At 47.2% G+C, this 18,234-nt stretch overlaps 1 protein-coding gene across 2 annotated transcripts in view; it reads right to left on the bottom strand.

Moving 5' to 3' along the window:
- Positions 1 to 13: 13 nt before the first annotated feature.
- Positions 14 to 18,234, bottom strand: part of INPP5J (inositol polyphosphate-5-phosphatase J) — a 39,784-nt gene continuing 21,563 nt past the window's right edge. For both annotated transcript variants that reach the window (XM_048514653.1, XM_048514654.1), the window contains exons 6-13: positions 17,955 to 18,130; positions 13,529 to 13,640; positions 9,339 to 9,448; positions 7,238 to 7,421; positions 6,499 to 6,636; positions 3,202 to 3,279; positions 2,106 to 2,210; positions 14 to 1,838 (exon numbers count right to left, since the gene is read on the bottom strand). In XM_048514653.1, coding sequence (XP_048370610.1) covers positions 1,215 to 1,838; positions 2,106 to 2,210; positions 3,202 to 3,279; positions 6,499 to 6,636; positions 7,238 to 7,421; positions 9,339 to 9,448; positions 13,529 to 13,640; positions 17,955 to 18,130 — 1,527 coding nt within the window. In that variant the 3' untranslated portion in view covers positions 14 to 1,214. The remainder of the gene's footprint in view (positions 1,839 to 2,105; positions 2,211 to 3,201; positions 3,280 to 6,498; positions 6,637 to 7,237; positions 7,422 to 9,338; positions 9,449 to 13,528; positions 13,641 to 17,954; positions 18,131 to 18,234) is intronic.

The following is an 18,234-nucleotide window of genomic DNA, read 5'->3' on the forward strand; positions in this document are numbered from 1 at the left end:
AACACAGGGGCCCTTGTGTGAGTTCGTAGATGATTTATTGGAAAGGAGGGAGAAAGAGGTAGGACAGATTGCATCAGCTCTGAATTCGTCCCAGCGAAGGTCATAGATCTGCCTATGGGGAGACCAGCCCCCCCTTCCTCCCCCCAGTTTCCTGGGCAGCTTTCTTTGTCCTTGGGTACATGGCATCATTGGCCTAGCAATGCCCAGAGAATCAAACTGGCCCCGGTTCCTTTAAGCTTCTGAACCCCCAAAGCCATATTTGGTCCAAAACAGTAGACAAAGAGAGCCACTCTTTTTGCTCCTACAGCCCCCATGGGGTCCACTCTACATTGCATCCACCTCATCTCCTCCACCAAAAACTGCCCATTGGGTACTCAGCACCAAACTCATAAGAATACCACCACCACCACCATTCCTGCCCAAACTGGCTGTATAGCCAGCGCAACTGTTGCCTTGGCAACAGTAAAGCGGCCTGCTTCCTGTTCATCAGTGTAGGCCTCTCCTGCTTCTGCCTGCTTTCAGCTCTCACTCTTGCTGCACCCTGTCGGTTTGATCCTGCAGCTCTCTGGAAGCAAGCTGTGCCATAACCCTGAGTGGCACCAGCTTTGGCTGTCAAGCCCCCCAAATCTTTTTCACCCAGTTGAAAGCAGCACCCCCTCTTCAAGCACTTCCTCCCAAATGAAGCTGTGGAGTGGGTTCTAGTCAGCCCCTCTCTATAGCTGCAGCTTGTGTTGTAACAACTATCTCCAGCCAAACTGATTAACACTTGCTCTAGGCTTTCAGAGAAAAGCTGTCACCCTCATCCGCACATTGATGTGGTTTGAGAGTAGAAAATAGTCCTCTGGGAGGATAGGTCTTGTCTCAAAGCTAAACTAGGTCTTCACTGGGTGGGGACTTGCCAAAGGAGAACATCGTGTGGGGATTTAAGGCTGCATGACTGATAGACGGTAAAGAACCGAAAGGAAGAGGCCTTTTGTTCACAACGTACAGCCCCTTATGAAGGGCAGGGTGACTATCAGGCGAACGGAGTCAGGAGGCAGAGCCTCACAAGTGGCAGCGCCTCCCAGACTGGAAGGGCCTTGCATCACACCAGGGGACACAGATCACACACAGTGGAGCACTGGCTGGCGAGGACACGAGGAAGTAATACTGCAAGCTCGCTACACAGGATGGTTTTACAGTGGACTCACAATGGCTGGTCTGGTTCTGTCCTCTCAGAGTCCCACATCTCTACAGTGGTTGTTGGGATCTTGGGGATCCAGGAATTCCTCCTCACTTGGGGAGGTACTAAAAAGATTAGACAGAGCTGCCGTGGGACTAGTGGGGCTCATTCTGCGGGAAGGTGGGCCCTGGTCAGCGCTCTCCCGACGGTGAGCCATGACTTGGTCAATAGTCTCCAAGCGCACAGCTGGTAGCAGGCCCAGGTTGCGGGGGTCGGCCCTCGCCAGGGGGTTGTCATCAAAGCGCCAGGCCGCCTGAAGCCCAGAACCTGAACTGCTCTCCGTGTTTGGCGCCATCTCCCGTGACTTTGAACGTTGCCTGGAGCTGTCCTTAGAGAATTGGATGCTGGGAATGTCTGCCTTCAAGATGCTGCTGAAGCGGCGACCCTGGGGGGATGGGCTGCGGCTGGCACCCTGGTCACGGCTGGATGTCCCCAGGATCATTTCCTGAAACTTGGCCAGGCTGGGGCTGCGGCTACGGTGGCGTTTCATCTTCCCAGGACTGGGGCTGCGGGACTTAGGACCGAGAAGCACCAGGGTGCTGTCATCCTCCTCTTCAGAAGTCGCGGTTGAACTATCAGTGGCACTGCTGACCTGCTCCAAGGTGGGCAGTGAAATCTAAATGCCAAGGATAAGAGTAAAATTGTAATGGGAAGTTTTGCAGAGACCTCGGGGACCCTAAATTGCACACACCTTCCTCCATGGGTCAGTGGAGGTCAGGCTCTGCAAAGGTTATTCTTTCTTTGGCAATGTCACAATCACCCCCCACGTACATGTGCAGTGCTCTGGGTGTTAATGGTAGCTATATAAGCTAAAGGTACCTCGTCAACCCCACTATCAGCACTACATATAAACCATCCAGTCAACTCTTTCCTTGATGCTCACCTGGAAGGGCTCTGTCACACCCACCATACTGCTGTAGTTGTTGCTATAGTAGCCCAAGATATATTCCCCTTTTCCTTTAGGCAAAGACTCCTCTGGAAACATTAACTAAGATTTTGAAAGAGAGAGACAGAGAGTAGACAATGGGTACAGAGCAGCAGCATAAATCCAGTCAACAGCAAGAAGAATTAACATGACTGAGCAGTGAAATAACACCTCACCCTGGTGGCCACTTGCATAAAACACATGTGAAGCAGTGGCGTATCTGCCATAGGAACATGGGGAGTCAAATGTTAATGTATCTCATTTATAACTAATAATAAGTGATTTATCAAGCTGGCGACTGTTGAAAACTGGATGATGGGCTGGACTGGATGGATCCTTGCTCTGACCCAGCAGGGCTCTTCTTACATTCTTATATTTGGATTGTTAACAATGTGTCCCCCCCCCAAAAAAAAGATACTTCCAAGCCACCAGATAGCTTAGCCATCACCCAAGCTATGCAGATGATTAAAACATTGTGAAAGGGGGGTGTTGTTACATCTGGCAGTCAAAACTTGGGGCATGAAGTTTACTTCATCACAACGTTCCAACAGACAGCAAGCCAAGCTGCACATCTGCCTGGGGACCGGGGGATCTGCTGTCTTTTGAAGCTCAGATTTAGAACAGGGTGGGAGGGGGCACTTCCATTTAAAGAAGGAACGTGCATCCTTCTTCCAGTATTGAAATAAGGCCCTGCAGGACGTACCCCAATTCAACAGGGCTTTCAAGACAGAGCTGTTTCACCAGGCCTACAGCTGAGGACAGCAACTGGGAGTAATAGGTCCTCCTTTCTTCCCTTCCCTCTTGCTCCTTCTTCTTTATTCAATCAAGAGGGGGGTGGTAAATTGTTTCACCTTTGGTTAAGTTTTTAGCGACATCTGTATATTGTTTATTGGATTATCTATTTTATTATTTTATATGGCATTTTGAGTAATTGTACTGTATAAGCATATTGTGAGCTGTTCTGAGCCAGGATATTGAATCAACCAACCAAACAAATAAGTAAATAAAACAATCTTCATTCATTAGCGTTCCTGTGACTCTGGCATCCCCATACCTGGTAAATGTTAGTCTCGGTGTCCTCCTGCTTTGCCCACACATAGGCAATGTAGTCCTTATAATGTCGAAAGCCCACCTGAAGGAAAGAGAAATCAAGAAAAGGCTTCTCCAGCAAATACCCCGTTTCCCATCAGCTCCGCTAATAGATGTGCTTCTTGGGGGCTACTTAGAATTGAGGTCTGCCAGCTTTTTTGTTCCAAATAGGCTAGACCCATCCTGGAGGGCCCAGAGTGGGAGCACAGCCCTGTTGCTTTGGGGGGGCAGAGCAAAATATGAATTTATATAAACCCTGTTTTTTCTTTCAATGGAGAACAAAAGCAACTTGCAACATCATCCTCCCCCTGTTGTATCTTTGTAACAGCATCCCTGTGAAGTAGGTTAGGCTGACAGTGAATGACTCCGTGAGCTTCCATGGCACAGCACAGCAGGGATTCCAAACTGGGTCTCCCAGGTATATGCCTAATCACTTCATCATGATGGGTGTTCCGCTGTTGCATTGATATTGTTATTACATATTAAATACACACACAAAGGGTTCTTTTTTTCCCCAACTACAGCTACAGTAGGCATTACAATGTAATGGAAGGTTTTAAAACCTCACAACATGTCTACAGTCTTTTTCTCCACTGTGGAAGGAAGACAGGGAAATGGCAGATGTTCTGAAAGATGGTTCCTGAAAGCAAGAGGCTGCTTGGATGAAAGAACTATGTTAAGGCAATTACATATTTCTTTCCAAAAGGAGTTTATTTTAGCGCAGCCCTGGAGTATGCAAACTAAATTATTCAGCAAACAGCATATAAGATTCAGGCATGACAGGGAGAGAGGCAGAGTGGTTCTAACAGAGTTGCCAGCCCACCAGAAATGGAAAAAACAATCTTTTAATTCTGTTTATTCTGTCACTGGACTTTTACTATATTTTCAATCCATTGGACAGAAAGGCAAAGGTCCAGACCTCAATTGGCATTCTTTATTCAGACAGCTTTCATGCAAGGAATGCTAACTATAGATTCGGTTATTCCTGAAGATGTGGGGGTGAATCTTGGGGAGGTTGGTGTTTGGGGAGGGGAGAGACCTTAATGGGGTATAATGTCAAAGAGTCTACCCTTCAAAGCAGTCATTTTCTCCAAGGCAGCTGATTTCTGTAGTCTGGAGATCAGCTGTAATTCCAAGAGATCTCTACCCTCCTCCCCCAGGGTTTTAGCAACTCTCCCTCATTACATAGAGAGTTGGGTAATGATGTTATTATTCCTTTAGCATACACATCAATGTCCCTGTTTATCAGGAAGAAATCCTACTTTTTGGCAGATTTTGCTCTTTGTGGAGATCTGGGAGAATTTTTTAGTAAGTTCTGTTATTGTGAGATACTACACCTGTCAAATCTTCAGGTTTCTCCCTCTTAAAATTAAATGAGGGGATATGCCTTTTCTTTAGTCCAAATGTTTACCAGTGCACACTACAAATGCTACAGCCCTGTAGCAATGGTGCAAACCTTAAACCAGGAAATGTTATGGAAACTGTTCATTGCTACCAGAATAGCATCTGCATGTTTTTGGAAATCTTCGTATATCCCAGGAAAGTAATTGGTTAATAAAATATGGGAAATAATTAAAACGGTAAAACTTTTACTGTGCTTCAGAGGTTTCAACAGATCAGAAGCTGGGAAACAAGTCCCTAAAATGTTACAATATCCAGAAATGGGAGACTGGGTCAGGGAGAAAACTGAAGGCAAATTACTGGAGAATGTTGCATCCCCTGCATATGCAATTTTGCTAGCAATCAGATAAATTCTGAACATGCGCTAGTAGCAGCTGCCAGCATGCTAGCATAATGATTAGCAATTAATGCCACCAATTACATAGGCATAAAAAGCATAGAGACTGAAACACCCCTAGTATGAAACTGCAAATGTACTGTGAAGTTAATCAGGTAACAGCAGTTTAATTCCAAGTCATATCAGTAGAACAGACATAAACCTGGTCTCTTGCGGAATTAGCCCCAAGCCACTGACGTTAAAAGGCTGCGCTAGCAAATCAGAAGGCTATGTAAATGGGGCGGGGGGGATATTCAGGGGTTTAGAAAAACAGCCCAACATTTGGATTCCTGAACATCTCACATTTAGAAACAAAATCTAGCCCCTGCAGTTGTGAACAGTTTGGCCAGTACATGGGTAGAGGCTGCTGAAAGAAGCCAGTAGAATCACTGAATGTGACTGCTAGCATTGGTGGGCACTTCATTTTCCCACAAAGTTTGTTTCCCTATCGCCAACAAAGCAAGCACTTTTTACACAAAACAATAAAAATGCCAGGATGATGCAAAGCCTGCATAATGTATCCAGGTCACAGAATTCAACTTGTGCTTGGTGTGAAATTGCCCAGTGCCTTAGGTCAGAATTTAATTTTAATTACTGAGCATACAGATCCCTCCCAGGCACGCTTAACCCCAGTTCATCTCATTTTAGAAACTGCAGCTCCGTGGCAGATGCTTCCCGTATCTCTGACGTGCCCCCATGAGTAACACATCCAGTTTTCCCAACACTGCAGGACCATAAGCAAACAGGATTGGCTTGCCAACGTTATCAGGCCAAAATTCCTCAAAGGGGAAGTCAGAAGCAACCAGCCTGTTCTGTCTCCCAGGTCTTAGCGAAGCCAGCTGCAGGGGGACCAAGAGTTCTCCCAGAATAGCTTTCCAAATTTCATGCAATTGCATTTATTTATATCCTACTTTTCATTCCCCCGGTTGGGACTCAAAGCAGCTTAGAACGCTGCTCTTCCTTCCGCAATTCCCTCACAACAATAACTATGGTTGCCATTGTCCAGGTGGTAGCTGGAGATCATTACAACTATTACAAAACACCAGTTTTCCTGGAGAAAATGGCCATTTTGGAACATCTATGACGTTATTTATTATTTATTTATTTATTATTTATTTATTTATTTATTTATTTATTTGTTGAATGTATAACAAACTAGGGGCTCAAGGCATCGTACAACATAAAAATATAATGAATACATAAAAATCATAAAATTCGCATTTACAGTGCAGCATCCTGAGGGGAGGGATGATAAAACAGTACCCACAACTCCAGTCATACCAGCTGAGGACAAAAGAGGATAAAGGAAAGGAAATACCAGCTCTCTGACCACAGAAGAAGGAAAGAAAGAAGGAGGAAATAGCAGCTGTGGAGGGAAGCCTCCTCTGACACCCCATCCCTGAGTTCCCTCCCCTTCCCAAACTATACCTCCCTATCTCCAGGATTTCCCAAATCAAAACTGGCCACCCTGAACAGATTTCTTACCCGATACAGAGCAACCCAGTCCCAGGAGCTGCGGTGGTAAGTCGGAGAGGTCTTATACCAGATGACGGCTTGATCTGGCTTTGTCCACTCATCCGAGACCTGAATCTCCACCAAGGGCACATCAATCCTAGAACCAAACTGCCCAAGAGAGAGGCAAAATAAGGAGGTGATAAAAATGAGAGATCACGGCCTTTGCCCATTCAGACAACATGCAGCCGTTTGGGCATGAGGCTAATACTGTTGGTCTTTTCGGACAGGTGAGAAAATGTCAGCGTGGAATGGGCTATGGCAGAACCAGCCCCCCTAAGAAAGGAAGTGATGTTAGGAATGAGGGGGCGGGAAGTGAGATGCTAAAATTGTATTTTTCAACATTGTAAACCATTTCAAGAACCTGAAGTCAAGTTCAAGAGGCACCACGGCATTACCAATAATTGGCAATTTAGCAATTTGGGGGTATATTTAGAGGCAACAAATTATTCAAGGCCCTTAACTGTAATTCAGTTTGCCTGAGCATCCAACTTTCTCTGAGCTATGTTCCCTCTCCTAATTGGCACACCTAAGACGGTCCATCAACATGAGGTAGATTGACTCTTTAAAGGAAACCACAGCTCTCATTTTGCAAGACTGGAGCAAGGTTATTAATTATAACAGGTTTGGAGGTCATTAATTCATCGGGTCGCCAAAAGTCAGAAACAACTTGATGGCGTTTCATACACACCGTACTTAGTTCCAGACTTACTTGCACAGCAAAGATGGAGACCACGGGCTTGTGGTCACTCACTGTGTACTCCATGTGACTGCAGTAGCACAGCTGGGACACAGACGGGACACCACAGCTGGTCCTTCCAGAATGTGTTGGGTTGCTGAAGCCTTTAATCTTCCACAGGATGCGGTCCGTCCAAGCTGGCTTCCGTTTTTTGGCACTGTAAGACACACAAAGGGAACAGGTCGATCGTCAACAGTCTGAGATCCTCCAAACAGGGCTGATTAAGAAGAAGAGGAAGAGTTTGGATTTATATCCCCCTTTCTCTCCTGTAGGAGACTCAAAGGAGCTTACAAACTCCTTTCCCTTCACCCCTCACAACAAACACCCTGTGAGGTAGGTGGGGCTGAGAGAAGAACTGTGACTAGCTCAAGGTCACCTAGCTGGCATGTGTTGGAGTGCACAGGCTAATCTGAATTCCCCAGATAAGCCTCCACAGCTCAAGCAGCAGAGCGGGGAATCAAACCCAGTTCCTCCAGATTAGAATGCACCTGCTCTTAACCACTACGCCACTGCTGCTCCTGTTATAGCACACATATTAAAAGGGAGTGCTCCCTGAATTCCTGAGAGCTCAGAAATTTTTTTTTTAAGTTTGGGGCACATTTCATGGTTACTACCAATAATGTTTAATTAAAGCAGTGATATCCCAGGAGCCACATGTGGCTCTTTGACATGCCACAAGTTTCAGGGACGTGGGCAAGGCTCCTGTGGGGCTCCCGGTTGGCAATTGGTTCCCACCATGAAACATCTGCCATCACAGGAAGAGGAAAATTGCAAGGCTAGGAGGTGGAAATAAGTATGAATCCTCTGGTTGATGGTAATTGTGACTACGGCTCTCCGTGAGCCACAAAATGAGAATCACTGAATTAGAATATTTAGTTGAGGAAATTAGCCTCCCTCAGGAGAGCCACACCTCTGTTTCTGTGAGAGTCGCTGTCTTTCTTGAGTGTGCCTCCAAAGCGGAAGGCAACAATCCATCACATTGACTCATCCATAAATGCAACAGGCAGCCTCCCTAGAGGGAAAGTGATTCTGTTCCATCTCTGTAGTAAGAGTGATTTGACAATCCAACCATTTCTTACAGAGAGACTTATCAAAATTACCCCCAGCAGAGATTGATTGGAAGGAGGGAGAAGCCAGAGCACAGAATCATACAGAAATGCAGCCTTCTTTGTGGGTGGGTGCTTTGGACTCCTTAAGAACAGTTGCTTATTTAATTACTGTGTTTTTCATGGCATTTTAATCTTGCACGACTCACAGTTTGGAAACAACTGCCTCAGGTCAGCCCCACACATGCTAACATTTGCACCATAGCACTAAATCAGAATACTGCAAAAATAACACTTCTGGAAGCAGCACAGAAGACCATGGGCAGTGTTGGGGTCAGGGGTACTTCAGGCTGCTGACAGGTCTGGAGAAATGTCCTGTGGTCCGTGGAGCATGGAGGTAAATGTATTTGCTTAGTTGATACACCGTGTTTCTTGCTAAGTCTCAAAACAGATTATGACATCTAGAAAAGAATTCAATCAAGACAGCACAAAATATCCAATAGGAAAGAAACACAAAACTATCTAAGGTGATGACATCACCTAGTGAATAACATCCCATTAAGCTTCTATTAAAGGGTCAGGGCATTTTTCTGCACACTTGTTGGCAACCTCAGAGGCACTCCAGAGGGAAGTCCAGAACTGCCCAACCAACTCTGCTCTGATCTTTGTCCAGATTTTTGTATGGAAGGGGAGAAGGCCTTTGCAGCAGAGGCATCGCTCCAAGGGGACAGGGGGCGCGCGATGCACCGGGAGCATGTCCCTGTGGGGGTCTGGGGAGGACGTTCCAGGGGCATGATGGGGGCATTCCAGGGTGGGGCGGGGGTGGAGGATGCACCAGTGCACCGGACGCTTTCCCCCCTTGCTACGCCTCTGCTTTGCAGTCAGCATGCATTTGAGGTGAACATAAAAGAATATATTGATTTAATTTCAGCGTCTAGTGACAAGTGCATTCATTCACGCATACATGCATACGAACAGCCCGTGGGAAGTCTGAAAACAGTTATCTCGCATGGCCTTCCCCTCCATACCTGGTGTCATACATGTTGGTTCCCACATCAAACTTAAAGGTTGGAGGGAAGTTCAAGGATCCTTCTTGGAAACCTTTCAGAATGGGCCATGTGCTCTTTGCAATGTTCAGCTGTATAGGCAAAAGAGAAAGAGGGAGAATTAAGGTTTGGTCGCAGAATACTTAGGGGGGCAATCTATCTCACAACCATCTCAAGTTCCAGGGGCCGGGGATGGGGGAGTGATAGCAGATAAATGACCTATCATGGTCACTGCAAACTGAGTATCTTACGGCTGTGGAGTAATGAAAAGGCTGTGAGAACAGGCCCTTAGAGTCTGTCCTGCCCCGTCTAATGTTGAACATAGGCAGTGTGTTGTGTGCCGTACAGGACACAGAAGTTGGCTTGCTTGCTATATTAGAGATACAAGACAGAGAAAAGATTTCCACATTTTATGAAGGTCTTTCAGCAGATAGTAGCCATGACAGTTAAATACCACCTCCATGTACAAAAGCAGTATACTCCAGAATTGCCAGGTGCAGAGTCTCAAAACATGGGGAGGAGTCAGCTTTCCGTATCCTAGGATATGGTTGAAAGAACAAGCCATCAACCATGATAAACCTAAGCTGGCCCAGTTCTACACCTTCCACAAAAAGATCTCAGGAGATGTGTGAATTTATCCACCACATCTTCCTGAATCTTCTTGGTAGTGGAATGCTCCGCCGGGGTCCTAGTACCTGCCCAATTCTGTCCTCCCCCACACCTTCCAATTCTCTTTTAGTATTTAAGGATCTTATTTAAGTGCCACCTGCATTAAAACCATTATTCTCTGCACTGTTAAACATAGAGCTTTGATAAAAGAGCATTTATATTGCTTCCGATGGCTATTAGCAAGATTTGCCTTTTTCTACAGTTGTGCCTGCCATTTTCTTTCCCCATTGGGAAAGAAAGAGAATCTGAATTTTTTAAAAATGCAGAAACATGCTGCTTTAACCTCCACCAAAGATTGCATGACCGCACTTGGATCTTTTAGTGGAAACAAATATAGTCAGTGCTTTGATGGGATACATCCTGGATAACTCTTTACCCATGTATGTTATTTGTGTGATGAAAGGCTGCTGCTTTAGAGAGAGAAACTACTGATTTTACCTAGTTGGGGCAGTTCTTGTGGGCTGTCATGAGAAAGATGCTCACGTTCCCTGTTCCCACATCACTAACTTAGGAACTCAGTCCTTCCACAATAAGTGTAGAAACTATCAAGAACAATGAGATGGTGAACCTGATAAATATTGGGGATAGTGGGGCTTTGCTTGGGATGAATATCATAGGGCACTTGTGAAGCCAGAGTGGTGTAGTGGTTAAGAGTAGTGGACTCTAATCTGCAGAACTGGATTCAATGCCCAACGCCTATATGTGAAGCCTGCTGGGTGACCTTGGACTAATTACGGTTCTCTCAGAACTCTCTCAGTGCCATCTACCCCACAAGATGACTGTTGAGGGGAGGGGAAGGAGTTTGTATGTCACTTTGACTCTCCTTAAAAGGTAGGCCCTTTCCGCACGGGCCATTAACGGCGGCTTGGGGACCGCAAAAATGCCGTCCCCAGGCCGCCGTTCGCTTCCCGGCGCTTCCCCCCCCCCCCTCGTTCCCTGTACTTACCTTGTCCCCAGGCCTCTGGCCCGTCGCCGAGGCCTGGGGACACGCCCCCCTGCCCTGCGCCGCTGGAGCAGGCGCGCAGGGCCGGGGGGGCATGTCCCCAGGCCTCGGCAACGCTCCGGAGGCCCAGGGACACGCCGGGTCGGCCGTGCGCTGGCGCTCCGTGGCGCCGGCTGCCCGGCTCTTTCTAGGACCGTCCGTGCGGACGGTCCTAGCGTCGTCGGGTCGGTGTCAAGTACGCCGACCCGGCCGCTTCCGCATTCGTGCGGAAACGGCCGTAGAGAATAGCAACTCTTACTTTTCTTCTTCAGGTGGAAGGGTAAAACTTGGAATGTTGCTTCTCTTTGCTACAATCCCCGCCTCCACCTCTCTCCTCCCATTCTCTGAGAACAGGACATAGAAGTAATAACCACATGGTGTACTAGAGCCGGGGCTGCCCTTCATGCCCCAATGATTTTAAAGCACTGGTTAATCATTACCTTCCTAAGGGAAGGGGGTCACATTCAGGTCTTCCCTGCCCACTAAAGCAGGTGGCCATGGAAACCTGTTCACTGCTCCCCAGGAAACTGGTCCAGAGCTAGTGTCCCGAGATGACAAAATCACACAATAAAGCAGGGCTGTGAAGGCAACTTTTGGGAAAGACCTGAACTGCTCCTGGGAGCAGACTTGAGACTGGTGTTATATACTTCTGTTAGATTTCCAGACACCTGTGAGCAAAAATGCTGGAGTGAAACCTTGCAAAATGCAAGATCAGCTGGGGAGGAAATGACAACATGCCCAACTAAGCTTCGAATAAGGGTCCTGTTTTCTGATGCAGGTAAAAAGTGGACCATTTATGCAACACACCTTATTTCAGTCAACCTATGCCCTTGTGGTTTTTCATGCACTTGCAGAAAAGATGGTGCAGACATGAGAAAACTTAATGCTACATCTGTAGCTGGACACAGAGTGTGACTTCAGCCCAGGAGCTGTGGCCCCAGCTTGCTCCATAAAGACCACTTATAGGTAGTGCCAGCTGTACTTTCTCCATCATGGACTCAGACACCTCTGGGTCCTTGCTTCAGGGAGGACAGTGACAAGATTTTTTGGCACCCAAAGCAGGATCTCCAAAGCACCCCCACACTCTCAATGCCGACCAATATTGGGCAATATTGGGCATAACTAGCTCAAGGTCAGCTGGTAGACTTCACGGCTCAGTGGAGATTTGGATCCAGACCTGACATGTTCCAATCCAAAAACAAGAGCTATATAATGCCTTTTTGTTGCATCAACCAAAATAACATGACACATCGTACATGCTTTTGAGTTCTTCAGAATCCTTCATTATGTGTGTGTCAGGCTGACGGAGGGGATGAGTTCAAATTATTTGCCAATAGTGGCACAGAGTGGCTTTCCACATTACAAAAAAGCAGAAACTGGAGGTGTGCAAGACATTGACATGCCATGTTTTCATGCTTCTGGTGTAATAGGCCAAAAAGACAAATCAGGCATCTTTGCCCCCATCTCACTAAAGGGAAGATGTATGAGCTCCCCCCTCTCTTTTGCATGAACTATTAAAGATGCAGAGCTTCTGTCAGAGGGAGGGGAAGATGACAACCTATTAATACTAATTCCTTACTTGCTGCCAGTGTTGGCGCTTGATGTACTGAAAGCTTTAAAAATAAGGGGCTTGATGGATAAGAGACCAAACTACACAATTTAATACCTTCAGTTCCATTCATTTGTAGAATAAAACCACCTCCTGCAGGCCCTCCCTGCAGAGTCTTTCCATTCTCAGTCTGGACCAGGGGCCTGCAACCTGCGGCTCTCCAGATGTTAATGGACTACAAATCCCATCATCCCCTGCCAGCATGGCCAATTTGTAGTCCATGAACATCTGGAGAGCCGCAGGTTGCAGACCTCTGGTCTGGACAAAATCTGGATGGAGAAGAATGCTATTAATTCAGGTCATTCTGAAACACCAGCTATGGTTGAGATGAGGGTGGGGGTGGTTCTTTGTTGAAGCTGAAGGGACCCACGCTGCCTCTCTGATGAAATTGGGGGATTGATTTTGAGATATAAACCTTCCCTTCAGTTACAAGATGTCTTTAGGGCTTTTAGTTGCTGCTATGAGGCAAGTTTTGTATTGTACAGGAGGACTACTGAGATCACTGAAGCAGGAGGTTAATAAAACAAAGGGGATTTATTTATGTAGAGATTATGCAGTGAATTTTCTCTAATGCTTGTAGTTAGCTGGTCTGCTCGTCACCAGAACCAGGCCTTACAATTCTATCCCCTCCCAGAGGTAGGGTGGAACCACTTTGCCACACGACCAGGCAGAGCTACAGACAGCATTGTCTGAGACAATACCACTTTCCTGTCTGTATTCTCCCTCAGAAAGTCCTCAGCTCCCTGCTGGAAAGGGACTGGATCCTGGAGTAGTACTCTTATTGATGCAGGTGTGATGCTTTACTTCTCAGAGGCAGGGCAGTCTCCTGTCCATCACAGTCTTCCACAAGCACCACACCTGTTATTAATCTACTACTCTCTCTCACACATGCATACACACACAAAGCCCTACCTGGTCTTTCTCCCAGAGCTGGTGAAGGATGTTGTTGTCAATAGCATATTTCACAAAGCGGATGTCCAAGGTCTCAATGCGGAAGTTGAGGTCCCCAAACCAGAAAACAATGCTATTCAGGAGACAGAGAAGACAAGGTGATGCTCACTGGATCCCTGTTTTACAACCTGTTAGCGCGACTGCAGTCGTCAGAAGGGAAGAAAGGTAAACTCCTCAAAGCCATGAAAGGTTAACTGGAGTCTCCATGTTCAATAGCAGTACATCTTAGCACACCAGGTGTTGGGGCTGTATAAACAAGAGGAGTTGGGAACGTCAAGTCCTGTTTGTAGGCAATTTAGCTAAATGGAGACTCCATATTCAAATGCAGCACACCTCTGACAACAAATACTGAGAGAGAAGTCTGTTGCTGGTATGCCTTGGAGGTATCCAGCTGATGGCAGCTGGAAGCAGGAGCTGGCCTGATCCAGAAATTTCGTGAGAAGATCCACAAAGGATCTTTATTACTGAGGCTGTAAGCTAGCCAAAGCCTGCCAGAAGACCCAGTTGATGGGAACAAATAGGCCCATAACCAGAAATGCTTTATTGGAAGGGAAGGACAACTTGTAAATCAATGGAAAATGCAAGCAAACAAAAAGTAACTACTTAAGCAGCACAAATCTAAGTTAAAAGTAACTAATTAAGGTGAAATGGCTATAAAACAAAGTATCAGAATGTAATGGGACAGTAGCCTTGAGAAACATCAACAGCATTTCTGCTGTCCACGCTGGAGAGGCTGAAGGTTTGACTGCACTTTATTTATTTTTTCTTAAAAGCTCTAAATCAGGTCTGAAGTGGCAGAAAAACACTGGAATGTCACCGGTTTGCAGTCACATTATCTGGATTCTCTTTTAAAACTGAGTGAATGAAGAGATGAATATTCCCCATTAAGGTGCTGTTGTCGAAACAACCCAACAGTCAGCACCAATGTCCCCATACCTATCTCTTGAAAGGCAGTTTGGGTGAGAGCCACTGCTGAAGCATTTTGCCTTATACGTTTGCCACTGAAAGGGCTAGGAGTTTCTGTTTCAATGAAGCCAAGGAAACAACACCAGGCACATAAAGCTACATTTCTTCTGGCTTATGTTTCTAGGCAGGTCCACCAATGTAGCAAGGAACAGCAGAGGCGTAGGAGGTTAAGAGCTTGTGTATCTAATCTGGAGGAACCGGGTTTGATTCCCAGCTCTGCCGCCTGAGCTGTGGAGGCTTAACTGGGGAATTCAGATTAGCCTGTACACTCCCACACACGCCAGCTGGGTGACCTTGGGCTAGTCACAGCTTCTCCGAGCACTCTCAGCCCCACCCACCTCACAGGGTGTTTGTTGTGAGGGGGGAAGGGCAAGGAGATTGTAAGCCTCTTTTGAGTCTCCTGCAGGAGAAAAAGGGGGGATATAAATCCAAACTACTACTACTACTACTACTACTACTACTACTACTACTACTACTACTACTACTCTTCCTCTTCTTCCTCTTCTTCTTCTTCCTAGGTCAGCCATTTTACCTCATCTGAGAGAAGACATGTTGGTTTTTACACTTTGTTTTTTCTCTGCCAACAGGAACCTCAAAGTGGCTTACAACCCCACCCCCACCCCACAATAGGGACTTCATGAAGTAGATAGGGCTGAGAGAACTGTAACTAGCCCAAGAGCCCCCAACAGACTTCATGGGGGTGGGGGTGAGAAATCCAGTCTGCTGCTCTTTACCACTGCACCATGAGGAAGAAAGTGTGGTTGCTAAGCAACTGCACAACACTGCTCCTCACCATTTATGGGTTACTTTGAAAGGCTGCACAAGGGTGCATTTTGTCAACAGCCGACATGCAACTGCTCTGGGGTTGGAATTCCAGGAGAAAAAGCAAGTGTGAGAAAGTAAGCGTGCAAAAGGCTCAGAGGCAGAACCGGCACTGCACTTATGACATCCTCCCACTCCAACCCAATGGCCAGGACTGTGGAAGTCTGCAGCCTGTGATTCAATGCAGAAGATCCAAATGGTAAAATCTTCTCCCCAACCTTGATTTTCTAGCACCACTAAACTAATGAATATCTAATGCCACTAAGCTACTGAAAATGTGTTGCCCTTTAGATAGTGGTCCTCTTCTCAAGCGAATTACTGCTTAGATCATGCTGGCAGGGGCTGATGGGAATTGTAGTCCATGAACATCTGGAGCACCATAGGTTGGCCACCCCTAGCCTAGATAGTAGAGACTGTCCTGCTGGGATTTGGTGACACTCAGGAAGCCACAAGATGGGGCTCAAGATGATCTAAGCAGGTCTTCTCTTTTGAGGTCTTCCCAAGGAAGGATGAAGGTAGAGACAGAAAGGACCTGATGGAAACAGAGGAGTTGTAGGGGTGGAGGGACGTGTTCCTGCTGGTGTTAATCGTGCTAAAGGTGGCAGAGCCAGGCCTTGGATAGAGAGGCATGGGGAAACATCAGCCCAACCAGTTTGTAAAATCTGGCTTTATGTGTGTTCACACAAGTAGTGCAGATGCATGCCCGGGAAGGGATCAAAGAACTGCCACGCAAGAATGCACGTTGGGGAAATGCAGCATTTGTGCTTGTGATCTATTCCCTCAGAGGCAATGTAGGTCAGTACGGCCTTGCTATCAATCCTGGCTCGCTTCCAACCTGCTCCACTGCTGCACGCCTGGGGGAGAAGTTTCAGGTATCATTAGCTACTAAAGATCCAGACCTCAAATGTCATTGCATGTGTGCAAAAATTGACACCAACAGGCAGATGCTCAAATCAGATAACAAAACAAATGTGCTGGGTTGGGGGGGGGGGGGGATTGCCCTTCTCCACAAGCCTCTCCGAAAGCAATGATTTTTGAAGCAGCACGAAAAAAGTGTGGCAAAATCTATTTAGCTCTGGGATTCTGCTTTGGAGCTGGTTTGCTAACAAAATCTATGGAGCCTAGCTTGAAACTATCCTCATCAAAATGAAAAAGGTGAATATATGGATGCCGTTGCTCTACTATCACTTTTTAACTTGTAAATAAATGAATTTCTAGAAAAGCAATGCAGAACTCCAATAAATTTCAGACCCATCATATTTCAGGGACAGACTACAGAAGGTTCTCAGCTCCTTCTCCAGCTGGAAGGGTCTGCATGAACAAAGCCGGAAACAAACCCTGTGTGCAAAAATCACAGTGTTCTGCACTTCTTTTGTTCCTTTTCTTAAATGAAAAAACAGGCCCAGAGGCTGCCACTGAGGCAGTAATACAGACAGTTCATTACTGACAGTGTCTGAGCTTTAGTAAGTACTCTATAAAGCAAGACACAGTGGGGTGGGGTGGGGGGCAGTGGTACAGTGGCTGTAAGGCACCACTTCCCTGCAGCAGCAGCAGCTTGGGTGGTGGGGTGGTTTCAGAGGTGGGATCCAGCAGGTTCTCACAGGTTCCCGAGAGTAGGTTACTAATTATTTGTGTGTGCCGAGAGGGGATTACTAATTGGTGATTTTGCCACGTGATTTTTGCCTTAGTTACGCCCCTCTTCTCAGCAGTAGCACACAGAACTTGAAGCAGTCTAGCAGGAGGTACACCAGCGTGCATGGCAGCCTGCACCTGTGTGCATTCGTTTCCCGCCCAAGGACTGGCGCAGCGGCTGCGTCCTTGCCACAGCCCTGCCCAGGAATGCCCCGCCCCTGGAATGCCTGCCCCTGCCCCCGTCATGCCCTGCCCAGCCCCATTGGCGCTACGCCACAGTTTGAATTCCACCACCATGGGAACCTGTTACTAAAATTTTTGGATCCCACCACTGGGTGGTTGGAGGGCATGCAGGGCAACAGGAAGGCTGTTGGGGGCAGTGGTACCTCCACGGCAGCTTAGGAAGTGGTTTGAGGGTGGCCGGGCCAACGAGGAGGCTGTGGGGGAGGAGCTGGCTGCAGGTGCTGTTTCCCCACTGCAGCAGCTTGGTTGGAGGGCTGGGGGCGGTGAGGTAGTGGGCTGCCAGGCACCAGTTCTCTACTGCGGCAACTGTGGGGTGTGTGTTGGATGACAGGGAGGGCAACGGGGAGGGTGTTGGGGGGAGGCGTGGCAGCAGGTCACAAGATGTCGCTTCCCCGCTGTGTTGGGGCCAGTGCAGTTTTTGAGTGCCACAATGAACCCTTAACCAATGGGCGCGCCGGACAATCCTACAAGTCCATCGGTTGAGGGTCTGTTGTTGGGACAATTTGTATGTTGGTGGATTATACAGGTAAATATTAGCACTTAGGTTTAATTGGACCTCAGTAAGTGCCATCCCTTGTCATCCCCTTCATTAATCATCCAAAAGACTGGGTGGACCCAGAGCCCTAAAGCTCCTTGGAGGGGAAGAGAAGTGGGGCTCAAGGTCTACCCAACATATTTTCCCCCCAACAAAGTCAAGTTTGGGAGAATGCAAAAGGATACTTACTCATGGTCAAGAATTCCACTGGCTGATGGCCCTTCAAACTGTTGCAAGTTGAGGATGGTGGTAAAATCTTCCTTGCGCTGCTCCGCTTTTTCCATGTGTGCCGGCAGGTGGCAGTTCAGGAAGCAGATCATATGACCAAAGGTGGAGAGGCGCACGCTCACTCCTCCCTTGTTGCCCTGCACGGAGAGAAAGGTGAAGGGTGGATTTGAAAGGACAGAGGTGGGGGCAGAAGGAACTGCTCAAGACTCCTCCATTCAGTGGCAAAAATGAGCAAGGTGGG

This window comes from Sphaerodactylus townsendi, linkage group LG13 (assembly GCF_021028975.2).
Source record: "Sphaerodactylus townsendi isolate TG3544 linkage group LG13, MPM_Stown_v2.3, whole genome shotgun sequence".
Classification (NCBI taxonomy): Eukaryota; Metazoa; Chordata; class Lepidosauria; order Squamata; family Sphaerodactylidae; genus Sphaerodactylus; species Sphaerodactylus townsendi.